This window comes from Saccopteryx bilineata, chromosome 3, assembly GCF_036850765.1.
Source record: "Saccopteryx bilineata isolate mSacBil1 chromosome 3, mSacBil1_pri_phased_curated, whole genome shotgun sequence".
In the NCBI taxonomy this organism is placed as follows: domain Eukaryota; kingdom Metazoa; phylum Chordata; class Mammalia; order Chiroptera; family Emballonuridae; genus Saccopteryx; species Saccopteryx bilineata.
Genome location: NC_089492.1, coordinates 195,825,059 through 195,852,794, shown reverse-complemented (window position 1 = coordinate 195,852,794; position 27,736 = coordinate 195,825,059). Strand labels below are relative to the sequence as shown.

The window sequence follows — 27,736 nt, the reverse complement described above, 5'->3', positions numbered from 1 at the left end:
CAGCCTCACTCTTTCTCCCCCCCCACCAACTTTAAGGGTACCCACAGGCAGTGCTAACCCTGTTCACAGCCACCTCTTCTCTTTACCTGTCCCCTTCTGTCACTACCTGGATTCTAACTTTAGCAGACCCAGGGGATAGGGACTGCTTGCAGATCCAAAATTTTACAACAGACAAAATGGGGTGGAAAACCTTCTTCTTGCAAAACTGGTGTGAAGGACAGACTTCACACCTGCGTTCTGGTCATATGAACCCACTCTCTCCCTTCTCCCTGAAAGGCCTCTGCTGTGGGCTGACCTATGTCCCCCAATAAGATCTGGTGAAGTGCTAACCCCTGGTGCCTCAGAAAGTTACTGTATTTGGAGATAGAATCTTTATAGAAATAATTAGAGTAAAATGAGGTCATGAAGGTGGACCCTAATCCAAGGTGACTGGTGTTCTCCGGAAAGGGGAAATTTGTACACAGATACACAAGGGTGAAGAAGTGAAGCCGCGCTGGATGAGGCCACTGAAGCAGCTAGAAGCCAGGGACAGCAAGGACAGCAGGGCACAGAAGCCGGAAGAGGCCTGGGTACTCTCCCTCAGAGCCAACCTGCCGGCACCTGGACTTCAACCTTCTTGGACACTAAGTTAATAAGTTCTGATAAGCCACTACCATCGGACCAGCCAACTTCGACCTTCTTTGACACTTCATGCCCTCTCACCTTCTTTCACTGAGTGCGGTCCATTTTATATCACTGCCATCACCATGTGGGCCGGCACTTCAACATCACAAGCACAGACCCCTGCAAAGAAAGCCCTTTCCACTCTATCCTCCCATTGAGCACCACATGCTTATTTCCTCCACCACAGCCACTCTTGTCTTCTGAGAATGTAGAGCTGGTATTATGGAACGAGCATAAATTTAGCAACAGAGGTGATGCACTGTAGAGTGTTGATATCACCCACTGTTAACAGTGTGTCCCTGGCCAAGTTTCTAGTACCCCAGTCTCAGTTTCCTCACCTGTCAGATGCTGGTAACAGGACAAACAGGACAGCTGGGCTGGGCTATCGCCATTGGCTGCCAGGGAAAGTCTGGACTTCCCAGCAAAGTGGAGGGCTGTGCTGGTGACTGAAAGCACCCCTTCTCCCTATTTTGTTCCTCTTGGAACCCAGTTCTGCACAGGCCCCCACACTCACGTGGCTCGGAGGAAGGTGCCCCATCTCCAATGTGCACATGGCATCCCCTAATGACTGGTGTTGGTCAGGGACTATCCTTTGACCTGAAGTAGCACAGGTAAGAGAGGACTTATGTTCCAAAGAAAAAGAGAAGATTGGTTACCTTTGTTCTCCCCCTTCTCGAAGTCAGAGGTCAGGGGAAGCCACCTGGCAGCTATAAAGAATTCAGCATTTGTTATGGGCTGAATTGTGTCTCCTCAGATTCTCATGTATTTGAGAATGTGGCTTTATTGGGTGACAGGGCCTTTGAATAGGTAATTAATTTAAAATGAAATCATTAGGGTGGGCTTGCCCCACCACCATAGGACTTGTGTTCTCATAATAAGGACATACATGCACATAGAGGAAAGACCACTGTGAAGACACAGGGAGAAGATAACTATCCATGAGCCAAGGAGATAGGCCTCAGAAGAAACCAGCCTGCTGACACCTGATCTTGGACTTTCAGCCTCCAGAAGTATGAGGAAATAAATGTCTATTGCTTAAGACACCCAGTCTGTGGCTTTGTTATGGCAGCCAAACTGAAACAGCATTAGAATGAAACAACACAAAGAAAGGCCAAAGAGAGAAACAGAAAGAGCTGTGGACTAGACTCTATCCTACCTCTGAACTTCCAGAAATGTTAAGTGTTTCCATTTTTCACTCCATTTGATTTGAGGTTCTCAGTTACTGATAGCAGACGGCACCTTAACTGACCTCCCCGAGCTTCTGAGTCCTGTACAATATTGTGCATTCTTTCTTTCTACTTGAAACAAATGCTTCCTCTGACCCCTTCCCATCAGAAGACCTGCTTCCTAGTTATTCCCCATTCATGCTCTGCCTTTCCCATCTCCATTCTTTTCCACAATGCTCCCTCTGCCCAAAATGCTCCTTTTCAGCCCATCTGTTGTCTCCCAGGACCCCCCCCCCATTCTTCAAGGAACAAATCTTAGGCTTCTTCTCCCATGTAGCTCCTGATGCAATGCTTTGCAAATAGTAGCTGCTTAATAAACATGTGTTCACCATTACATACTGCTCTAGACTTTTTCTATGATACTTCCTCTGCATACATTTTTAACTACTCTATAAGATCACACTGCTATACTTGCCATACCAATTCAAATAGATAAGCAGAGAAAGACTGCTGTGTCATCACAACAAAGGAGTAAAATGCCCTTTGGAGACTTAAAAACCTATTCTCAGTATGATAAACTATGAGTCTTTAAATTCCCCAGTAACCTTACAGTTGTTCAAGGTCATTTAAGTTTCCCAAATGTTGCTGTTGGAAATAGACTCATAACCAAGGTGGCAGTTTTGCTTCCCCGTGAGTCGCTTATCAAAGAATCTGTCAAAATGGAACTAGAGTTATAAATGGGGGAAAGCAATATGGCAGATGAAAAATTAATTGAGTAGAGAAACCACAACTTGTACTTAACCCACAATTCCATTCAATTCAAACATGTCATCAGTGGACATACTAAAAACAACAATGAAAGCACACCCTTATAACCTTGATGATATTCATTTTTGAAAAGCTGCTTATGAGACTTACCAGAAAAATAATTAAAAATAAATCTTCTATTCAAATTAAGTAATCAAAGACCCTACTTTGGAACGTAGAAGATTTGATGACTCACCACACAATATACCTCCAGAAACTACCAGGCTGTGGACAGGTCCCTACAAAGATACATAAAGAAATTATACAACTCAACACAAAAACAAACAAACAATCTAATTAAAAAGTGGGCAAAGGACCTGAAAAGATATTTCTCCAAAGAGGACATACAGATGGCAAACAGACATATAAAAAGATGTTCAATATCACTAATCATCAGAGAAATGCAAATTAAAAGCACAATGAGGTATCACGTCACACCTGTCAGAATGGCTACTGAAAGTTATCTCTGAGTGCCAGATAAGACACTCCACTAAGCAAAGAACACTCAGCTAGGTCTCACCATCTAGAGCCCTTGATAGCTCTTTACTAGGGACGCCAAGAATGTCAGCACAAACCCTCACAAAGAAGTACGAATGAGTGGGACAGAGACAGCGGCGCTGTGAGCATCTAAGCTGGGAGGTCAGCTGGGGTTCGTCAAGGGGGTACCTTGCCAGCAGCCCCAGCTAACCCATGACACTCTTACATTCAGTGGTTCACGTGTCATCACTGAGGATGTCATACTCAGACTACTTTAGGTCCACTACCTGTGCCCAAGGGGGAGGTCAAGCCTGATCTGTTACTCAGCAAACATAAATAAGGCGTATGTTTGGTTCTGGCCTCATGGGGGTCTGGGTCTCATGGGGCACTTCTCGTTTCCAGCTGTGAAAACACCACCAAACCACCTTAAAGGGATTAATTATGGAAAAGGCTAGTGTGAATTAGAGATGGTTTGAACATAAATACCTTTTATGTCCAAATAAATTTTCTTTTCAAGTAATCAAGCACTGTTCTAAGCAAAGGTTCAAAAGACCTACTTTAATGAGTGACACTGTCATTAACAATATTCATTTGTACATAAATACCCTAAGGTAGGTTTTCATAATAATGTGCCCCCCTAGGTAGATTAAATGTACCGCGAACACTTGGTTTACACCATTAGCATGCTTAGCAAACTGTTTCCTCAGAGAGGAGCCCTGTCTCACAAAGGAGGCTGAGCTGTGGTGACTCCCAGCACAGTGAGCCACCCTTGTGGGCTCCTGAGCCTGCCCGCCAACACTTCCCCCTCCCTGAGGGGGTACAGAGGAGCTGAGGTTTCTTGGGCTGACCCTGGCCATCTATCAGGTATGGTTAGGAAATCCAATGAACTTTTATATTAATCTAGACCAAGATTTCTCAAACTTGGATTTGACATTTTGAGCAGGATCACTCTCTGCTCTGGGGCCTGTCCTGTGTACTACAGAATGTTTAGCAGCACCCCAGTCTCTACCCAAGAACCCCACACCTTAGTTGTGACAACCAAAAATGTTTAGAAAACAAATATGCCCAGGAGAAAAAATCGTACTGCATGGACATCATCCAGAGAACTTTCTAAAACAACTGTACCAGGGTCCCAAAGGGATTTCCAAAAGTCCCCTTGGTGACTCTAAGTGCTCCAAATGCCACCACTTCTGTTCCCAACCTAGGTGCAGACAGACTGGTTCAATACAAAGCTTCCAATAGAAGAAACAGCTCTGTGACAAAGTTCTGAAAAAAACAGTGGCTTCAAGTAAAGACAATGTACTCCATAGCTCAGTATGATTTCAAGTTTGATTAGGTGCTATTTCAGATAAATTACACATCACTTTTGTTAGTCTTCAATAGCTCACAGAAATCTGACACTAGGTCTGAGCTGGCTTAGATATCTGTCCTCTTCTTCCTATCCCTGCTATCGCAGAACTAAGTCAGCTTCCCCCCCTTCCCCCCACGGCCCCTGGAAGAGAGCAGCAGCCCCTTCACCACTTCTTTACCTATGGCACTCAGGAAATGTCCACTGAGCATTTACTAGATCCAGGTCCTGAAGGTATGTATGTGGGCCAAGAAAGCAGAGGTAGGGGATTGAAGTGGAGGAACAGGGAGTCAGGAAAGGCCTCAGGAAGGTGGTATCATGACGGGAGGGAGAGGGGGATTCTGGGCTGAAGGAACGCCTCTGGCAAAGTTCAAGTGTTAGCAAGAACTGGCCAGGGGCTGGGTCACAGGGTTCCTGCGCAGGTGTGAGGGCAGCAGGTGCAGGGCGAAGCAGGCAGGTTGCAACCTCAAAAACCTGCCAGCAGGCCCAACTTCAGCCAAAAGGCTACAGAAAACCATGAGGTTATTTGAAGCAGGAGTTAAAAGAGCCACTTGGCTACTTAGGACCAAAACACTGAAATCTGAGGAGGGGGAGAAGAAGGGGTAGATAAGATCAGAGGCCAGACGAGAGGCCTGGTTCAGCAGGTGCCCAAATACACACATCTAGGGCTCTGAGGGAATGCCCAAGTTACAGATAAAAATCTGAGGCTGCTGTACCCAGGGTGTGTGCTGGATCTCAAGTGGTGAGGGCTCAATTGTTCCCTCATCAAAAAAAACCCTTATATGTTGAAATGCTGACCCTTAGTACTTCAGAATGTGACTTCCTTTGGAGATATAATCTCTACAGAGGTAATTAACTTAAAATGAGGTCACTGATATGGGCCCTAACCCAATAAGACTGGTGTCATTATAAGAAGAGGAGGGTAGAGCACAGACACACCCAGAGGGAAGCCTGTGTGAGGACACAGGGAGAAGACAGCCCTCTACAAGCCAGGGAGAGAGGCCTCAGAAGGAACCAGCCCAGTTGACACCTTGATCTCAGACTTGCAGCCTCCAGCAGTGCGAGACAATAAATTTCCGGGGTACTTGTTTCAGCGGTCCTAGCTGACTGACACACCTGGGGATGACCTTCATTAGTGAGTGGCTGAAGGACTCATGCAGGGTACTGGGAAAAGAGGAACAGTGGACAGTAGAAGGAAAAGCAAGGGCAAGCAGCGCTCCTACCATCAGGAGAGTGTCGAGGACTGACCGGTCACTGCCAAGGCCACACAGAGGCCAACTGGGATTGCTGAGGCAGTTCCCAGGGACCTGTCATCAGGCACGCCTGACTGTCTGGGGCACAGAGATCATGTAGGGCGGGGTCAGGATTGGGAAGAAGAGCTGACAAGTGCTAGGAAGGGTTGGATGCGGAGGAGCAAGAATAGGGAAGGCAACGTGGAACCGAACCCCACAGGTCCAGTCAGTTCCTGGGGGTCAGGCTGATGTTTCATCCAGTAGACGATGAAGCATCTGAGGGTAGTAAGCCCAGAAGTGACAGCAGAAACCAAGGAGGAAAGTGCTTCAGCCCCAGGCTCGTGTCCACTTGAGGACTTGGTGCCCATCCACGCTGTGTCCCCAGGATCGCAGCAGGCCTTGGCTTTCTTTCCAGCCTTCCCACGTGGTCAGCAGAACAGGTTAGTCTGTCCTGCTTGAGGACCACCTGGACAAGCCCCTCACAACTGTGCAGGGGAAGGGGCTGCAGCCCCCACCTGCTCTGCCTCTCTGTGCTCTGGGAAAGCCCACTGTGCCCAGCGTCCCTACCTCACCAAGCCACATAGTCTCTGTGGGGTCAAGAGTGTGCCTCAGGCTGCATAACTGCCCGCCCCATGCACTCGGCGACCAGCACCTCACACACTCATCCAATTCATCCCACACTACCCTGAAACCCTCCACTCACCAAATATCTCAGCTGTACCGCTCGCTCCTTCCCCAGGAAAGAGACAATCTTCCACCCATCTGTGTCACCTACCCAGTGCAGAGCAGGTCTGCCACAGAGCAGACGTTCTGAGAGAAAAATTAGGGTTAGGTACAAACAGGTGGCTGCAGAAATCACCTCTGAGAGGGGAGAAGAGGGGTGAAGGGTTAAATGTAGCTGTCTTCAAAAAATAGGACAATACTATGTCCATAGCATTGTCATTCACAATAGACAAAAGGCGGAAGCAACCCAAGTGCCCATGGATGGATGAATGGATGAACAAAATGTAGCGTGTCCAGACCATGGAATACTGCTCTACCTCAAAAAGGAAGGACATTCTGACACCTGCTACTACCTGGATGAACCTTGAGGACATGATGCTAACTAAGGGAAACAAGCCAAGCACACAAGAACAGTACTGCATGATTCTACTTGTAACAGGTTCCTAGAGCAGGCAAAGCCACAGGGACAGACGGCAGGTGGTGGACACCAGAGACCACAGGGAGTAGAGAGTGGGAGGACAGAACCTCAGTCCAGGAAGACGAGTGCTGATGGCAGCACAACTGTGGGAATGCACTTACTGCCATTGGGCTGTACATTTCAATATGGTTAAGATGGTAAGTTTTACATGACAAGTATTTTATACAATTTAAACTGTTTAAGTAGGTCAAAATAACTCTGTGTTAACTGCGAGCCGGGGGGGGGGGGTGCGCACTTGAGAACAGTGGAGGTCCTCAGTGTGTGACAATCAGGGGTGCCTAGTTTATAAAGCAGCTTCTAATCTAATCTTAGAGGAAGCACACTACTGTTTCAGGCCGCATCCCCACCTTTGCCTTCTATTCTCTAAATGACACTAAGGAACAGTGTGGCTGTTACCTAGGAGAATTAAATTCTATAAAGGACTGATCCTCCTTCCCATTAAAAAAAAAAAAAGGCTGATATCCAGTTCACTACCATTCCTAATGACTGAGTGCCCTTTCCCACGCGTGTCCGTGACTCAGCTCCTTGGGTCATGACTCAGATAAGTGAGCCACCCGCCTCGGTGCTAGAGCGGCACCTGAACATGGGAGGAGGCACCCTGGGCTCCTTGGTGCTGGTGCACACTCATGCTAACAAAACATCCAAGACAAAACTCGTTAGGCCCCTGTGAAGCTGTTCCCTGGGAGAAACAGGCCCGTATAAAAGTACATGTCACTTTTACTACAAGAGATCTAGAAAAAGACACACAACACAGCACAGGAGTGGAGAAGCAGAAAGCTACTAGGAGGAAGGTAGGGAAGAGAACGTGGAAGGCTCAAGGTACCCTCGCTCAGCTTTGAAGCAAGTGACCACCAGCTTTGTGAAGGACGACAGGCCAGAAGACAGCAGAAGTGGAGCCCACTTCATAAGGGCCCCACATGTGGCTTAATGCTGGGTCATCCTGATCCTATTGAGAGTTTTTTAACAAGGGGTCCTGCGTTTTAATTTTGCATGGGGCCCTGCAAGCTCTCAAGCTGGTCCTGACCAGAGCAAGGTTGGGAAAACCTGTGTGGGTCAGGAGTGGAGGGTAATTTGCAAAACTGTTTCAGTGACTGCCAAGGGCTTGTTCTAAGCCCCCTGGATGATCTGGAGCTAATAACTAAGGCCATCCATAACTATTTCTAGAAACTGAGCCTCAGGAGGGTGCTCCTATGGACTCCATGCTAGACTTAAACAGCTTAAGCAAACAGATAAATTATATTCTGAGTCTTTGGGAAGAAAAAGAATACCTGTTTAAATCATTTAATGGTCAAATCATCAATATTCAATTATTCTTGATTAATTGTTAAAAAAAGATCCTTACCCCCTTCCACCCCAAGGAAGAATAGCTCCTGTCACATGATTTGAAGCCCCCTAACCCCTGCCGCCACACAAAGAGCCCTGGGAAGCCCAAACCGCTGCTCTGAAACCTGCCTGTCCTCAGGGCCAAGCTGGACATCATCAGGTTCATGTCCAGGAACCTGGAGTTGAACAAAGGAATGGTGGCCTCTGTGTTAGCCATTGCTTGAGCCGGATCAGGTGAGCAAGGGGGGCAGACAGAGCCAGTCTGGAGGTGGAAGGAAGTCAACTTCTGGAGAAGGGGATGAGAGCAGATGGATTTCTGAAACAATGATGGTGGGCTCAGGGATCCTGAGAGATGCCACCCACACGCATTCTCTGGTCTCAAGTCCCACCGTTGATTCTCTGACCCATCAACCCTGCATCTTCCCAACATACTTCTTCTCTACTTTGTTGATGTAATTTGAAATTTGTTTACTTGCAACCAAAAGTCACAAGAAAAGAAGCTAAATGGGGTACAGTAGTACACACAAAGATGGCCTGGAGGACCCTGGCCGGGCTCTATTACAGCAACAATTTATTTTAGGGAAAATCCCATGTCAATCAATCAATAACTACTGCCCCCCCCTTCCTAGAAATGTAGGCCTTGTCAATCTCTAGGTCACTTGTTGGGAGGGCAGTCTGCCCACGGATAATCACCAGCATTGAGTGAACATTGAGCAAGTGAAGGAGCAAACCTACTAAATCCCAGCTCAAAATCTGTGGACTGCTGAGGTCAAAGTCAATGCTCTCTCACAAAACTCGGCAAGCATAACACTCCAGGTGGAGCAGAACAGTTTTACAAGGGGCCCCTGGACCTGCGGTTAGCTCTCTGATCCCTTTTGTTACAACTCAAAGTTACCATCAACTCTAAAATCCCACTTTCTCTCTAATCCCATCTCACCTGGCACAGCCGATCAACCTCTGAGCAGTTGAGATCTCACATCCTCAGGGCCTTGGCCCCCAGGAAGGTCCATTCCTTTTCAGATCCTCTCTGAGCCCTGTGACTGGTGACCTGTTTTGTTTTCAGATTAGAGCTCTGAAAACAAACTCTTTCAGCCTGACCAGTGGCGGTGCAGTGGATAGAGCATCAGTCTGGGATGTGAGGATCCAGGTCTGAAACCCTGAGGTTGCCAGTTAGCACAAGGTCGCTGGCTTGAGTGTGGGATCATAGACATAAACTCATGGTCACTGGCTTGAGCCCAAGGTCGCTGGCATAAAGCCCAAGGTCGCTGGCTTGAAGCCCAAGGTTGTTGGCTTGAGTCCAAGATCGCTGGTTTGAGCAAGGGGTCACTGACTTGGCTGGAGTCCTCTGGTCAAGGCACATATGAGAAAGCAATTGAAGAACAACTTCAATTGTTGCTTCTCATCTCTCTGCCTTCCTGTCTGCCTGTCCCTATCTGTCCCTCCCTATCGCTAAAAAAAAAAAAAAGAAAAGAAAACAAACCCTTTCAGGGTCCAGACAAACCCCTGCAGGTCAGTTTTGGATTCAGTTTTCTTAAGGGAACACCTGACACCCACTCATCAGTTTCCACAGAAAGGTGACACACCTGGGAACTCCCAAGGAATAATCTCCCTTCCAGGTGTGGCCTATCTGCTGGACAGATAGGCCATCGACACATTCCTCAGATGACTTATGCAGTCAGTCCTCACCTCACATAGGAGGAAGGAGGAGCTGAGATTTCCTAGCTGCTTTCTGTTTGCCAAGCTCTCCCGAAGGAGGCTCCCCCCACCCCCTCTATATTCATTCTATCTTCAGGACAGCCTTCCAGGTAAGGTGAGCAATGACCCAGCTTGCTGTTGATATTCCTGCAGCTCTCAAAGTAAATGAGCCGCCTGATCTCTGGTGGCGAAGTGGATAAAGCGTCGACCTGGGAACACTGAGGTCGCTGGTTCAAAACCCTGCACTTATCTGGTCAAGGCATATATGGGAGTTGATGCTTCCTACTCCTCCTCTCTCTCTCTCTCTCTCTCTCTCTCTCTCCTCTCTAAAATGAATAAATAAAAAAATAAAACATAAAAAAAGTAAATTAGCCATGAGTAGCTCAGTCAAGACTTGAACCCAGACCTGCCCAAGTAAAAACTTCCACTCTTTTCACAACATAAGAGTTCAGACGGAAAAAAAAAAAAAAAAAGAGTTCAGACGAATTTGGACATTCATGGTGAAGACATTGTGGGCAAAAGACCAGTAAGACACACCTCTGGTGGGGAATGGACAGACACCAACTTGATCACCATACAGTGAGTGCTCTGACAAACAGACAGCTTAGGAGTATGCACCAGATGAGGACTGAGATGGTTTTTAGGATGAATAGGAACTTCCTGGCTGAAGGAAGAAGGAAAGGGAACTGCAGCCAAGTGGGATATGAAGACAGAAGGAGCAGAGATTAGAGAAATCTGCCCAGAGAGGTGGTTTGCACAAGCCCACCCTCAACCTGCAACAATCAAGGCATAGAGTTCTGGCCATCCTCAGGCTCCCGGAGTCCATCTCTGCTTGTCCAGTTAAAGGGAACAACCCAAAAAGAAAGAGCAGGAGCCTGGCCAGGGCTTCCTGACTCTTCTCCCCTGGCGGGGGCCACTTGAGAGCAAGGCAAGAATGCCCTGCAGGGTGAGAGCAGCTGAGTTATAACCCTAATTCTGGTGTCTTTGGACAAGTCAGAGACCCTCCTAACTCCAAGCCTCAGTCCAAGACTTTGGACTAGAAGATAATATTATATGTCAGCTGTGACCAGGGCAATCTTTTACGTACACTAGGCATTTGGTAAAGGTAAAGCTGGTTGAATGGAAGTGAATTCTAGACTGATAGTTCCTATGTCATGGTCTTTCAGCCTTGAGGAAATTTAATTAGCATCCTCTCCTTTTGAGCAGGAGGGCAACTGAAAATACCAGGACATTCCAATGGCCAGAGCTGTTTCTAGTCAACAGACAGACCTGGGAACAGGATCCAGGGGCCCCCTTGCCCCAAGTCTGGTCTGGATTTGCAGCTCCAGCATGAATTTCCACAGCTCACACTCAGGACCCCTCCTCGGACTAGCCCGTGTCCTTTCAGCTGCAGAAACAGGCCCAGGTGCCCATGGAACCTTTGTCCAGGTTACCTCACCCCCTCTCAAATGCTTACTTCCTTCCCCTCTGGCTACTTGCAGAGCCCCAAGTCTTCATCACAGGCACAGGGCTGGGTCCTGGCCCTCTTCCCATCCACATGCTCTCCCCTCACTGCCCTCCCTTCCAAGTTCATCCCAACTGGCTCAGTGTCCCCTCCCCATGTTCCCAGCCACACAGCCTCCCATCAATTATAAGCTCCTGCCTGACATGGGGCCCTTGCAGGTACTGCTTCATCTCTCTGGAAAACGTGCTTGCTCACACAGACACACACACACACCCTCTTTTGCCTCTCTCTCCTACTCAAACCTCACATCTCATCGCCGATATTAGCTTCACTCAGAGACCAGTCAGTCTAGGCCAGGCTCTTCTAGTCTTATTTCCCTTCCTTCCCACACATTTAACTCTTTATAATGAAAAGGTTATTATTTAATTTGTTAAGGTGTACCTCCCTCATTAGTCTATAGCTCTAAAGGAGTTAAACTATCTATTTCTGCCTATCCCCAATACATAGCACAATGCTTGTTTCAGTATAGGCTACTAATATCTATGAGAGGAAGAACAAACAAGGAAAGGTTAAAAAAAATAAATAAAAAGAAAGCTATGGTCCAGAGTGAAGCTCAGTGGAGTAATAATTGCTCAACAACTGGCTTTCTAAAGAAAATAAATAAACCCTGTTGTGCCAATTTCTATGGTGTAAATGCTCTCGCCATGGCTGACTTTAAGCCATCAACCTGATGTTTCTGAATGTACGGCTGGATACAGATGTGAGCATTGGTGTAGGTCAGCAGAAGCAAGGTTGGCTCCAGCTCACTGCTAGTTTATGTCAGCATCAAGACTGACATTCAGAGAGTTCAACATGCTTTTAAATACACCAATGTTTGATTCAATTATACCTTGGACTAATGACCAAAATGAATTGAGACTTGCAAAAAATGCTAGAGACAAAAAAAAAAAAAAAATGTTTTTTCAGCTAGTCCAGGGCAAAAAGATAAAGGGAGGGTAAGACCACTACGTGTTGATGGGCACTGTCTCCTAACAGGAGCTGGGAAGAGCTGCCCAACAAGTGTTTAGCTTCCAATCTTCCCATCAGGAAGGGCCACTGACAAATTCAACATTTAAGATATTGTTATGAGCAAGTGAAAACCTGTGTGAAAATGCTAGTTATATCCTCTGGCCTGGTATTTATTTCCCTTTCTAGCAATTTATCCTAACATCTCCATAAAAGCAAAGCTGATATCTGCAACACTAAATTAAAGAGGTATTGAGATCATAAAATTATTAGAAGGAAATACAGGGTATTTTCCTCTAATATTCCAGGATTACAGAAGTCCTAAGTCTAACACAAATCACAGAAACTATTTTTTTTAAAAGATTAATTTACTTGACGCTATCCAAACCAAAAGTTTCTGTCTAGCAAAAGTACCATAAGCACAATCAAAAGACAAGCAAAAAACCAGGGAAAAAAACATTACCAAGACATCCAAAAGGGTTAATTTACTTCCTGCATTAAGTACCTCTATAAATCAGTAAGAAAGTAGCACTCCCGGACAGGCACACACATAAAGCCATAGGACATGCAGAGACAGTTCAAAGGAAATACAATGGCTCAAACAATTTCAGAAAGATGTTTAACCCCTTCACAATAAGACAAATACAAAATCATAACCATAACCATATTTAACTTCTCGCATATCCAATTAGGATATATATAAAAGTGTGGTTAACATCCTGGGTCAGAAGGATGCAGTCAAAGGACAGAACCTCACGTTACTGATGGACGTGTAAATTGGTAATAAGATCTCTGTAGAGAGCACTCCGACAACATCAATCAAATTAAAAATGCAGCCTACTTTGACCCTCCACTTCTAAGAATTTCATTTGTTCTAGGATGTCATTATATACTGTGTAATAGCAAAAACTGGAAACAACCTAAATGCTCCCTTAGTAGATGACTAGTTAAATAAATTATGGCCCAATCATACAACGGAATACTGTGAAGACACAGAAAGGATTAGGAACTCTCTATGTACTAATTAATATGTATCCATCCCCAATTTGGCAAAAAAAGAGAGAGCATACAACAGTATATAGTATGTCATTATTGGTGAAAGAAAAATATATAAATGAAAATAAAATACCTCTGAAAGGATATATAAGAAACAGATAACAACTGTTGCTTCTGAAAAGGGAAAGAGGCAGAGAAGGCAAGAAATGTTACTATAGTGTCTGCTTTCCTACCATGTGCATGCATTATTAGTCAATTTCTAAAAATAGATATGCATAAAGATGTTCACTGTTGTGTAGACAAAATAAATAAAACACCACTAGAATGGCCCAACACTTTTTTTAAACATTACTGTTGCAATGAAATTATAATTATTTTTAATCCTAATTAAACTGTACTGAGTCACTTTCTAGTCTTGAGTACCAGAAAAAGAATACAAATTACTTCTCAGGATATTTAAACAACTCTCAGGTGTCCTTACAGAATAAAAGCCAGCAATCTTTGAGAATTCATGGATAACAGAAGAAATGTCTGAAGACTGGAGCTAGACAAGCATACTAAATTTTATATACAGGAAGAAAGTGAAACTTAGAAAGCTTAGCTGACATTGATTTTTTAAATAAAATTCTAGGGATTATTCAAAGAAGTGGTTTGGTGAACATTAGAAACCAACAAGAATTCACTTGGAACCATTCAGAATAAACCATGCAAGTTATTGAGAAATATTTTAAAATACGCAGGGTTTTTTTGTGTGTTTTTTTTTAATCCTTGTTGAGTACGATCTCAGAAATAACTGAACACTGGGCTGCACAGGGAATGCTGGTGCTGCTATTTAATATATACTACAACACAGATGAACATAATATGCATAATACAATAAACATTAATAATATATGTATAATATATCATGTAAGTGTAATAATATAGTATATTCTTGCCTGTTCTTCTGTATCCCCCTTCCCACCTAACCCCTGGGGATAGAATAAGGTGTATATTGTAGGGGCACATATATGCTGAAGGAAGTCCAATGATAAAGATGTTGCATGAGGCTTATTTGCAAGTGGCATGGAGTCAGGGAAGAGGGTACAAAAGGCATCTTCTCAGGCCTGAACTTTCATCAGCTGACAAGAGGCAAACCTTCCACTTTTGCTTCTACTTACAAAACTGACAGGGACCTGACCCCTAGAATTCAGCACCCATCACAGAGTACATTCCATGTTTGTGCATCTGATAGTTTATACAAAGTGCACAGCCAACTGAAGAGAAAGTCTGCTTTCCTCTGAGCCAAAATCTGCTCTGAAAGCTCTTTAAAGCATTTGCTATGGAACAGAACGCTGTGGAAGGACAGTTCTTTATTTAGATCTTATTTATGTGTGAAAATCAATATGTCCCTCCTAGTCTTTATCTTCCATGAAAATGTGTCTCTAACTATTGTCCCAAAGTCTTCTTGACTCCCAGTCTTGCCTTGTCAGCCCTGTAACTGTGACTTATCTAGCATCTCCTGAACAAACTGCACACATTAGTGCCATCCTTGACCTTCTCAAGTGCTAATTTAGAAAATTTTCCCAGTTCTCCAGTATGCCTCCATTACCAATTTTCAAAAACTATTTTAGTTCCCTTCTCCCACCATCCATGGCAGAATGCAAAGAGCTGTTCCTGGGTGTCTACCACTATGATAAAGATAGTCTTTTTACACCTCCTAACTTTCAAGTCTTCTTCCTTTCTGGCCCCAGGACAGAGCACCCTCCACCAAAACTTGCTTTGACCTGTATTATTCCTCCTCTCCTTTAAAAGGGGGCTTAAAGTATTTGAAAACGATGCCAACGCCTTACTTTCACAGAAATACAGAGTATTAAAATAGTGTCACTGTTGTCATTGTTCCTCATTTTTCCATGCTAGTAAAACAAACAAACAAAATACCCCAAAAACAAATATCGCTCTCCATCAGTGAGAAACAGAGTCACCAGAACACCTTTGGGAAAGCCAGTCTGGATGGGTGAAGGTGGGGTGTCAGGGTGAACTACGCTGGAAGGATCCTCCCCGTTTAACAGCTAATCCAGACAGTTCCCAAAGGACATTGTTTCTGCCAAGATTAAAACAAGGGTGATGATGATGTAAGAGTTTCATCTTACACATCTGTGGGCTACACTTGTTTACTCACATGCATTTGGAGGAAACGTACATGCATATTGATTATCATAAACTGTTCAATTTCAGTCTACAGTTAAATCTGCCAGAAGAGGAAAAGGACTGCATTTACCTTAAGATGCAAATTAGTTATTTATAACAGAAGGGTCAAAAAACCCACACACAAATTGCTTGACAAGTTGGCATAAGATATCTTTTATATGTTGAAATCCAGAATAGTATAGATGTCTTGGGCACAAACTATCTATAGATATAAACTATCTATAGATAGTTTAGATGTTCTAACATTGCTCACTCACCATTTTTATGGTGGCCACACATCTCTCACCAAACACTGCTGCTCCATTCCACACAATGTGGTATCTCTGCTAGAGAGCCTCTACTGCACTGGGAGTAAGTTGTAAGTTCGGGCAAAGCTGACCAGGGCCTCAATGCCTCAGATTAAAGCAGCTGCTGTGTAAGAGCAGTGGTGTCCTGTACTACCAACATTTTCTTAGTGTCCTTCTTATAGCCAGTGATGTTTACTGAAGTCCTGAGAAATCACTGGAGGAGACACTGGAGTGGCAAAGTCTAAAGTCAAATACACCCATCTTTGGAGGAGACTGAGTCTGGGGAAGGGGGACAGAGACATTTGCAAAGCTCTTTGTTTCTCTAGCTACAATTTTAGTTCCTTAGTTGGCTTCAGTCTGTTTCCAAATCAAGCAGGAGATGGCTGAGATGCCCCCCAGAATAGGATACTATTCTCATGGATAGATATTTCTTTGTGGGAGACATAGGAACCACCAGTCAGGCAGGAGAGCAGTCCTGGGCCTGCCAGGCACCAGCATACCTTAACTGAGGCAGGTCCTCCAGGGCAGGTTTGGTAACAGATCAAAGGCCTCACCCTTTACCAGCCATCCCTGCCCTAATGAGGGTGAGGACTAGAAGAGAGGGAGATGGAAGCTCTAGTCTTTTTACGGGGAAGGGACGCTCTTTCCCTATGTGCACTGGAGTTTCGTTGCATGCTAGGAAAGGCTATGGTGCCCCCTTAGAGTTGGGAGGCAGCGGCACTGCGGAGGGCAGCAAAAAGCCCTCGCTTCATATCCAAGTAAATGCATCTATTTTGGGGGACAAGAGGCGATTAAGCCAATGCAGGATGCCTATACACACAGGCCAGCAACACTTCAGGGACTTGGTACCTGGCTGCCTCCAGCTTAGACCTCGATGCCTAAGGAGAGGGATGGAGGGATGGATGGAAACGACCTCAGAGTGAAAAGGGCTCGGGTGGACACGGGGCCGAGGCGGTTAGGGCCCATACCTTGCTGACCACGTTCTGGACGAGGCCTGTGCGGATGCCATAGTCCCAAGCGTGGCAGTCGCAGTTAGAGGCGTTGTTCCCCTTATCTGGAGGGGACTGCAGGGGTGGCGTGTCGCCTCTGTCCGCTCCACTGCTATTGCTAAGGTTGCCCGCGACCGCCCAGGCGGCAGTGGTGAAAGGGATGGTCGGGGGGCTGGTCCAGCCGGCCAGGTCGTCGGCTCCCCACTGGCCAGTGGCGGTGACTCCCGCCAGCTCGGCGCCTTTGCCGGCCTCGCGGCACCAGAAGTTCGGCTGGTCCAAAAGGAAGGAGTCCGAGAACTGACTGAAGCCGATGAACAGTGCCGGGATCCAGGTGAGCAGCACGAGGGTTTTTTGGTAGCCCCCGCCCAGGCCCCCGAGGAAGGGCAGCACCGACCCGTCGTAGTCCAGCAACAGGAGGCTCGGGGCTGCGGCCGCCGAGCAGCAGCTGGGGTGCGGACTGCCGCCGACGGGATGCGGGGAAGGCAGCGGCTCGATCTCCCCGCCGCCGCCGTTGCCGCCGGAGCCCGCGCGTCCCCCGAGGGGCGCCGAGGCCGCTGCGTCTCCGGGCGGCAGGGAACCGTTCTCCTCGCCCAGCGGGGCCCGTCTCCCGGGCCCGCCGCCCGCCGCCTCGCGCCGCCGGTCTATGGCCATGGCCCGGGCCCGCGGCGCCCGCAGAGGCGCATAGAGCGCGGCGGAGGCTCCCGCGGGCGCCTCGGACACAGCGCGCCGGGCCCGGCGCCCGCCGCCGCCTCTGAGCAAGGCCCGCGGCCGGAGAGAAAGCGCTCGGCCGCTGGGGCGCGTCAGGCCGCCCCCATATCACCGGCCCGGACCCTGCGCCCGGCGCTGCAGCCCCTCTCGGGTGCCGGGCGGACGGCGGGCAAAGGCCAGCCCCGGCCTCAGCCGCCGCCGCTCATCAGACCCGCGGCCCGGGCGTCGGCGGCTGAGCCCGCCTGTCTCCCTGCTCGGATTGACCGCGGGAGGTGGTGGAACGGGCACCGCACCTCTGCGGGGGGCTTGGCGCCCTGCGGTGCAGGACGGGCGGCAGGGGCGATGCGAGAGGCAGCCGCGCTCCCGGCGCCCGTGATGTATTTACCCGACCTCGGCGCCTCCCGGAAGCCGCGAGCTCGGGTCCCAGCCTGCCGGGCCAGTCCTGTCTCCCGCTCCGCCAGCCGGCCTCCCTCCTCCGCTCTCCCCCGCCGCCCGGGCCCCAGCCCGCCCCTTCTCCCTCCGCCGAGGTGGAGGTAACGCGGCACCTGCTGCGCCGGCTCTTGGGCACGAGCGCCCCCTCCAGCCGGGACGCGCCTCCACCGCCGTGGGATCCACGGTAGAGGGCGGGGGCAGCGGGACGCTCCGAATTGCACGGCTGGAGGGTCCTTGCCGGTCCCTCAACGACGGGCGGGGCGGGGAAGGAGAAGGTTTGCAGGCTGCAGGCGCAAGTGCGCTGGGGATCCCGAGGGAGCCAGTGTGCACCAGGAGTGTGTGCATGCGGAGTGTTCGCTGCTGGGCTCCCGCCCCCGCGCGATGCCCCCACCCAGCCACCCACCCGCCAGGTGTGCGCCTGGTCTCGGTGACCTCTGCTAGCTTCCGCTGGCCTCGCAGATGCCCGCCGTTCAGCTGCCTGCACCCCATACCCAGTCGCGAACCCAAGGGTCGCCAACATCCGGGGGCAGTCCTCTCGCGCTTTGTTGAGGTGCAGCTACGGTTCATTTTTGTGTCCTCGGAGAAGGGTCAAGGAGGCGCATTTGCCAGTTTCAGGTCGCCGGTCACCCGCAGCGTCGGGTCACCCACCACCGACTGCAGCACCCACTCCCAAATCGCCATTTCTTACCTACTCCCAAACGAATGCTTATATTGTACAAGTACCATGCTAGAAGGATGTGTTGCCAACCCAAGAGACACATACAAAAACGTGGGTGGTGATGGTATTCCCCACCCCCTCCCCAAGATTTTGAATTCGCGTTTACAACACCGAGCGCTGAGTGCAGGCGCACACCTCTGTATCCGCGCACATAGTGACAAATTTCTCCCTCCTCTCCGCATGCCAGCCCCAATCTTGCCCAGGCAGAGACCTGTGGCTAACGGCTGCATTAGCATTCGTTCCTTCTGCAGCCAGGGACAGATGAGAATAAGGAGCCACCTTTCATCCCAGCGTCCCCAATTGTTGCTCACATTTCATATTCTAAGAAGTTTATGGAAGTCTTGATAGAGCGACCCATTTACAGTCTGATTGGGGGGAAAGAGGGAAGAAATGCTTTTTCTTTCCAAGTTACATCTACTAATGTATTCTTTTGCATTTCCATTTTTTGTTTATGTATTTAACCTCAAGTTCTTTGTTGTTGTGGGCAACATGTGCTTACTAGGTAAAAGACTGAAACATCTGAGACAATTCTTTCTGAGTGCTACCAGTGGGCTGGGCCTTGGGTCAGGGGTGGGCGCGGTCTTTCCTGCTGACAAGGGGGTGATTAGATAACCATGGCCCCAAGGGGCCCAAAGGGCTGGAGAAGACACCAAACCTCTAAGAAATGGGTCTCAAAACCTGCTTGTGTTTAAAGAACTTTTGGGGGTGACAGCGCACATTGTGTACTAGTAATGGCCTCCCCCCAACTTCACATTATTGACTTCTTTCTTCCGTCTCCTCACCCGTTTAGAAGAGATAATAAATGCAAAATGTTTACCACTGTGCCTGGAACAGAGAAAGCAATCAGTGAATATTAGCCATTTATTATTACTACCACTACTACTCTTACTATTATATCAACTGTAAATTTCTATTTCTGAGTTTAAATATAACTTTAAAGATGTTATTTATTTGCTCTTCAGTGGCCAGCCGTTACAGAAGAGGTCTACCTGTGTTTGGCACTGCCTCTTTACCTACAGTGTGTCGGTCAAGTCATGTTGCACTTTTGACCGGTTACAGGAAAGCAACAAAAGACAATAAAAATGTGAAATCTGCACCAAATAAAAGGAAAACTCTCCCAGTTTCATACCTATTCAGTGCAGTTTGATGTGGGCTCATGGACAGATTTTTTAGGGCTCCTTAGGTAGCTATCCCGTATAGCCTCTACAGACTTGTCGCTGACTGATGGCCTACCAGAAACGGGGTTTCTCCACCAAACTGCCGGTTTCCTTCAACTGCTTATCCCACCGAGTAATGTTATTCCCATGTGGTGGCGCTTTGTTATAAATGCGCCGATATTCACGTTGCACTTTGGTCACGGATTCGAATTTAGCGAGCCACAGAACACACTGTACTTTCCTCTGTACCATCCACATCTCGACTGGCATGGCTGTGGGCTGCTCCGCTGTATACACGGTGTTACGTCATCATCTGTGCATGCGCACATGCTTTCACATCATCCTACAGAAACTGGGAGGGTTTTCCTTTTATTTGGTGCAGGTTTCCATTTCTATCATCTTTTGTTGCTTTCCTATGACCAGTCAAAAGGGCACCATGACTTTACGGACACACTGTATTTATTGAATGATGTAACTCATTGCAAAACAAGCATGACCTTGAGGAAATTCCAATCATAAGAATACATAACATTGGGCTTTGTAGGGTTGGCTTTCAACCTCCCATTCAGTCCTCCCAGGACCCCCAAGAGATGGATCTTCAAGATGAGGCTGTGAGGGTTAGGTGCCTATCAGATCAAAGAGGTGGCCCACAGCTGAGCTAAATAGCTGGCTTTGAACCCAGATATTCTGGCTCGACATTCCAGGGTTTCTTCATTTCAACGTTGCAGGGACAGATTGCAGTACCATACAGCAGAGTTTGAAAGGTATCTGATACTGTGCATTTTTAGGTGGGAGAAGCCTTGGTCCCGTCAGGGAGTTTCATTGCCAAGCTATCATTTGTCCTTGTCCCCAAAAGGTGGTAGAAATCTTCCAATGATACATTCCCAGAATCTGAGAACATGCTAGGAAATGGTACGCTCTAAAATGCAAACTAAAAGAAATCAACATAAATTTTTTGGAATTAGCCATCTGCAGCACTGGCCCAGGCATTTTAATTAAATTGCTAGTTAGATTAAAGGTTTCCCTAAATCCCTCTTGGATCAATATGACCCCCAAATTTAGTCAAGAAGATTAAGAGGTAACCAATTTAAAATAAACATGTTCAGTTCATTAAGACATGCCACCAGTGGCCTTGTAGAGGGACCTAGAACAAAAGGAGTAAAGAGGCCTGACCAGGCAGTGGCACAGTGGATAGAGCGTCGAACTGGGATGCAGAGGACCTGGGTTCGAGACCCTGAGGTCGCCAGCTTGAGCGTTGGCTCATCTGGTTTGAGCAAGAACCCACCAGCTTGAACCCAATGTCACTGGCTCCAGCAAGGGGTTGCTCGGCTTCTCATCTCTCTCCGTTCCTGTCTGTCTGTCCCTGTCTATCCCTCTCTCTGACTCACTCTGTCTCTGTAAAAAATAAATGAATGAATAAATAAATAAATAAATTTTTTAAAAAAAGGAGTAAAGAGGAAGAATTTGACACTGTGATAGCCTCTGGGGTGAATGTTGCAGTTCACTGGCTAGTATGGGGAAAGCAGTCAGGCACCTGCTATCACATTACCCTGCTCTACTGTTCTGCACAGTAGCTATCACTAACTGCTAGTTTTTTTTTTGTTGTTGTTGTTTACTCATTTAGTGACTACCTCCCACCTCTAGATAGGTACCTTGTACTCTGTTGTATTTCTGGTGCCTAAACAGTGCCTGGTACATGTGAGACACTCAACATGTATCTGTTGAATAGATGAGTTTATCAAGGTATCTGTCAGGATCCTATATCTATTTACTTTGATTATTGAGTCAACAAGCAACTTTTTCACATTTATTTAAGCTCTCAGATATAGTGCTCAGATCAGCCAAAATGAGAATGCAAATGAGCTTAACAGTTGTATCTTATTATAGGTAATTGTGCTTAATGGGTTAACTCCCAATATGAAGTTATAGAGGGCAGTTATCAGCTTGTAGATGGTAGGCTTGTAGGCCAACTGCAGCTCACAGATTACACACGGTCTTTGAAGAACAATAATTGCCAATATTTGAAAATCAGAAGATTAAACATTAAAACACACACACAGTAGCAGAAGCTTCAATGCCTGCTTTTTGTAGGGCTGCTGCGCTTCCCTGGAATGCAGTAGAGGGGCAAGTGTCCTCCAGCCCCTGCTCCTCACCCAGCACACATCTCTCACGCACATCATTTGTCTGGCTACCAAAAGCATCTGAGTTTATGACCCTAAATTTTGTTAGTATCCTGAACTTACTGATGTTCACTAAGAAGCTGAGCCATTCTCTCTTCCTTGGAAAGCACATCAAATAATCTACCAGTTTGTAATTTCCTAAAAATTGAAAGGATAAAGGAAATAAAGATGCAATCTAATCACCAATACACTTCAATAATTTTATTTGCTTGGAAATAACGAGGGTAATAAAATTTAGCGTACTTCTAAAGTTGGTAGAAATCTAATTTAAATCTTTTATAATTTTATGAATGGAACTGGTGTCAGTATTAACTTAAAATTACACAACTAATTGTATAGCAAATTGCTCTCACATTGGTCTCACCTGTATATTTATGTTTTTAATTTATACTTGAAGTATAGATGGATAACACATTTTGGAATATTATGTGTCTTTTTTTATTCTGACTACAATTTGATTCTTTCAAATAATTATTTGAAAAGTAAGTTATGTTGATTTTTGGAGGATGGGAAAAAGTGATATTACTTCAAACTCTGTATACACATGAACATTATAGCAGCCTTTGACTTAGAATATTAACTGACTTTCTAACAAGGAATTTGACATTTACAAAGCCTATCATAAACAAAAATGAAAAAGCTACTTTGGTTCAGTGGCAAAAGTAATAAAAATGTCACATAATCTATCCTAAGGGAAAATACAGGTAATATTTTGAGAAAAACTACATATCCTGTACAATTCAAATTTGCCCTTCCTGATCAAAAGGCCCAGTGGAAATAAGCAGCAAGGTGAAGATGAGATTTCTATGCAAAAAGCTATTCAATTGTAAATGTGATTGCTAAGCTCGATCACATTTTAATTCTGAATTAGTTTGTTGAGTTAAAAAACAATTATCAGAACAATTGATCTAGTTTTTGCTTTTTGTTTGCTAAAAATCATAGGTGTCACATTTACTTTGTTGTGCTTAAAGATGTTCTTTGTCTCACACAAACACAGGGAAAAGAACAGAATGCTGGGACTTGTAATGCCAGGTGAGGATTATAGCTTTCATTACAGTAAGGAAATAGCCTCTATTTTTTTTTTTTTGATGAGCATATTCCCCAAATTTGCAAATGAATTTTAATTGTGGACTTGGGGGCTTTCTGCAATTGGGGAGCAATCTGAAGCAGTCATTGTCAGGAGGCTTTGTGGGAACATCAAGGAGCACAGGTTTAGGGAAAGAAACTTTCACTTCCTAAAAGAGGCAAATATGCTCTTTAAATAACTCTTTCTCCCTCTTTCTCTACTCATTCTAAGAGACATGAAGAAAAACCCACAACTTCATGGTCTGGGTGTTCTAGCCAAACCTACAGTGATTAAACTAATTTTTTTCAATAACTAGAAGCTAAAAGATGGTAAGAGTAAGGAATATTTATTTATTTACTTATTTATTTATTTTGCAAGAGAGAGAAAGAGACAGATAGGAAGGGAGAGAGATGAGAAGCATCAACTTGTAGTTGTGACACTTTTAAGATTTTATTTGTTCATTTTAGAGATCAGAGAGCATTAACTACTATATGTGCCTTGATCAGGCAAGCCCAGGGTTTTGAACTGGTGACCTCAGTGTTCCAGGTTGATGCTTTATCTACTGCGCCATCACAGGTCAGGCAGGAATATTCTTTTTTTTTATTTTTTATTTTTCTTAAGTGAGAAGAAGGGAGGCAGAGAGACAGATTCCCACATGAGTTCAACTGGGATTCACCCAGTAAGCCCACTAGGGGGCAATTCTTTGCCCATCTGGGGCATTGCTCCATTGCAACCAGAGCCATTCCAGCGCCTGAGGCAGAGGCCATGGAGCCATCCTCAGCACCCAGGCCAACTCTGCTCCAATAGAGCCTTGGCTGTAGGAAGGGAAGAGAGAGATGGAGAGAAAGGAGAGGGGGAAGGGTGGAAAAGCAGATGGGCGCTTCTCCTGTGTGCCCTGGCTGGGAATCGAACCTGGGACTTTCACATGCCTGGCTGATGCTCTACCACTGAGCCAACTGGCCAGGGCCAGGAATATTCTTAAATGTAGTAGACTACAGACCCAAAATATACTTTCAGAAGCAAGATGTTTTGATCAAAAAAATTTGATAAACTTTTTGTTTCTAATACAGTTGATTTTAATTTATGACTATTAGTCATAAAGAATTTTTATATTGAAAAATTAGCAGCACCTATATGCATACAATTTTCAGCATGAATTATGGGTGGCCTCACAGGGCTTTGATTAAAAATTTAGTGTCTCAGCCCTGGCCCGTTGGCTCAGTGGTAGAGCATCAGCCAGGCATGTGGAAGTCCCAGGTTCAATTCCCAACCAGGGCACACAGGAGAAGCACCCATCTGCTTCTCCATCCTTTCCCCCTCTCCCTTCTCTTTCTTTCTTTTCCCCTCCAACAGCCATGGCTCAATTGGAATGAGTTAGCCCCAGGTACTGAGGATGGCTCCATGGCCTTGTGTCAGGGGCTAACAAGAGCTTGGTCGCTGAGCAATGGAGCAACAACCCCAGATGGGCAGAACATCGCCCCCTAGTGGGCTTGCCGGGTGGATCCTGGGTTGGGTTGTATGCGGGAGTCTGTCTTTCTGCCTCACCTCCTCTCACTGAATAAAAAAAAGTTGAATGAATAAGTAAGTAAATAAATAAATAAATAGGGAAGAAGAGACAAAGCTCCCATGCATAAGAATGTCAAGTAATATATGTAGATCCATGGTACTCAAGAAGTTGAGCGGAGTTCTCAAGTGTGAGCTGTGCATAGTATTTCCCTCCAAAGAGGATAGTATAGAAAGGGAGAACAAAATGTGTGTGTGTGAGAAAGATTACAGTGGAGGAACCTGATCATGGCTATCTCAGCCAGGTGATCCAGGTCAACGTCAGCAGCGGTAAAGTACTGTTGATTGCATGCAGCCTTGATATGGTGTGATGTGAATGGCCCTTTTTACCTCTGTGGTCTTCCTCCCCAAAAACCATAATCCCAATCTTACCATCCCTAAATTAAGGGACATTCTACAAAATATTGACTAGTACTAAAAACTGTCCAGATGATGAAAAATAAGGAAAGTCTGAGAAACTGTCACAGCCAAGATGAGGCTAGGGAGACAGGAAGATGAAATGTAATGTGACATTTGAACTATGAATTTCAAATGCTAAAAATATATCAATATTTGTTCATTAGTTGTGACATATATACCAGACTAATGTAAGATATTAATACTAGGGGAAATTAGATAGGGTATATAGGAACTGTGTACTGTCTTTACATTTTTTTTCTATAAATGTAAAACTATTCTAAAAAAATAATTAATTTTTTAGAAAGGTGACTTAATACTCTTCAAACAATATTTCAACTTTAGCTCTAAATCAGTAATGTCCCTCTGTGTAGGTTCTATCTCAGTGATGCTGGGTTTTTGTTTTTTATTTTTATTTTTTTAAGACTATATTTATTCATTTTAGAGAGGATAGAGAGAAGGGAGGAGGAGCAGGAAGCATCAACTCCCACATGTGACTAGACCCTGGTTTCGAACCAGCAACCTCAGTGTTCCAGGTCAACACTTTATCCACTGTGCCACCACAGGTCAGGCTGTGATGCTGTTTTTAATCAAGTAACAGTTTAATGGTTTGGAACACAAAATTGATGAGGGAGCAGAAAAAATATAAATAATTGAAAGATAAATTTTAATAAATGCTTATTATAGTAACTGATTAAAAAAAATACTCCAAAATGTTAAAAAGATACCAACATCAGCAAACTTGCCAGTTGCAGCCTGGGCTGTGGTCTAAGAGGCCAGCAAGGGGGCAAGCCTCAAACTCCATCTAGGGAACATGGCAACTGTAGGTTTGTTTAAATTCTTATTTTTGACCTTGGCTGGTTGGCTCAGTGGTAGTGTTGACCAGGCATCTGGAAGTCCCAGGTTCAATTCCCAGTTAGGGCATACAGGAAAAGTAAGCATCTGCTTCTCCACCTCTTCCCCTTTTCTCTCTTTCTCTCTGTCTTCCCCTCCTGCAACCATGGCTCAATTGGTTTGAGTGCATCGGCCCTGGGCACTGAGGATGGCTCCGTGAACCTCAGGCACTAAAAATAGCTCCATTGAGAGCATGGCCCTAGATGGGCAGAGCATCAGCCTGGGTGGGGGGTGGGGTGGGGTGGGGGGTGGTGCCAGATGGATCCTGGTTGGAGCATATGTGGGAGTCTGTCTCTCTATCTCCCCTTCTCTCACTTGGAAAAGAAGAAAAATAAATTCCCCTTTTCATTTGAGTTTACATTTCCATATTTAATCTGTTTTCATAATTGACCCAGAAATGCACTTAAACCCAGTCTTTTTAAAATTTCTCAGAGTTTGTTTATTCTCCTATCTTATTAACCTCTGCAAAGATTCCATTTCTTTAAAGTAACATAGAACCTTTATGGAGGCTGAAAAATGCATGTTATGGAATAACCACATGCTCTGAGTAAGTGTAATACAGCAGGCTCTAGCCTGCAGGTTAGCAGGCTTTGACAGTCTTTTTATCAGCCAGAAAATGCTGGGAATATAAATCTAAGGGCTTTCAAGTAAAACTCCATTTTCTAGTGTATGTCCCAAAAGGAAAGGCCCCTAATTTATGTGTTTTGGTTGCCCCACTGCCTGTCACAGGGCCTGGCATGCAATAAATGTTTGCGGAATGAATGAATGAAGAATGTGATGATATATAAGATTTTTCCAGGGAAAGAAAAGGACAAGGGAACAGTGTAGTCTAAGTTGAAGCAGCACCAGGAAGGAAGACACAAAGGTACTAATGAGAATTGCATGTTTGGCAAAGTTTATGGACCTAATGGCATTTCTATAATATGATTAATTCTAGGATTTATAGAATAAAATTTGATGACACTATTTTTGAAATAAGAAATATATATTTAGCCCTGGCTAGACAGCTTGGTTTGTTAGAGCATGGTCTGGAAATGCAAAGGTTGCAGTTCAATTCCTGGTCAGGGCAACAATGTTTCTCTCTCTCTCTCTCTCTCTCTCTCTCTTAAATCAATAATTTTTTTAAAAGAAAAATAAGAAATGTATATTTGGTCTCTTCCCTCAGTTCCTGACACAAGGCTCTTAAAACCTTTGTAAATTCCTAAGTGGTAAGAGCACTAGGGATATCTTTTGTTCTAATGAGGTGACTCTGGGTGGACTCCTGGATGGCTCCTGGTTGGGGATAGTCACCAGAAAGGCCAAGCCATGATTGGAAGTTCCCAGAGAGGGGGGAGGGGCTGGAATGGAGTTAATAATTGATCATGCCTAGATGAGGAAGTCTCCATGAAATCCCTATAGTTTGGTGTTCAGAGAGCTTCCGGGTCAGTGAACTCATCCACACCCAGAGAGCAACACACCCAGTCTGGATAGAGCATCATCTGAGCTGGCACAGAACAGCTTACATTCTTATGGAAATAGAATAATGTTTGTATTCTTTAAGGACACAAGTGACAGTGGGGAGATGGCACAGAACATGTTCATAAGTCTAAAGCCAGCGTGAACATTTTACATGTCAGTATTTGAAAATTGACTTCTTTTAGGTAGTATATCAGGGTCTCATTCTTGCTTATATAGAAAGAGATCTATAGGAAATTATCAACACTGTGAATATATTTGTATTTTTATATGAAAACTTGTAGAAAAGCCAAGGCAAACTGACTTATGCAAAAAGAGGACTTTATTAGCTTATGTAACCAAAG

The 27,736-nt window shown here is 45.5% G+C and overlaps 1 protein-coding gene and 1 long non-coding RNA gene across 5 annotated transcripts in view; one reads left to right on the top strand and one right to left on the bottom strand.

Moving 5' to 3' along the window:
• SLC22A23 (solute carrier family 22 member 23) overlaps positions 1–17,612 on the bottom strand; it is a 212,744-nt gene extending 195,132 nt beyond the window's left edge. For all 4 annotated transcript variants that reach the window (XR_010730409.1, XR_010730410.1, XR_010730411.1 and 1 more), the window contains exon 1: positions 16,803–17,612. Coding sequence is in view for 1 of the 4 variants with exons in the window: in XM_066268495.1 (XP_066124592.1) it covers positions 16,803–17,474 (672 nt within the window). In the remaining 3 variants the exon portion in view is untranslated. The remainder of the gene's footprint in view (positions 1–16,802) is intronic.
• The window catches only part of LOC136330910 (uncharacterized), an 84,375-nt gene continuing 73,676 nt past the window's right edge, over positions 17,038–27,736 (top strand). The window contains exon 1 of the long non-coding RNA XR_010730413.1: positions 17,038–17,154. This is a non-coding gene — a long non-coding RNA (uncharacterized lncRNA). The remainder of the gene's footprint in view (positions 17,155–27,736) is intronic.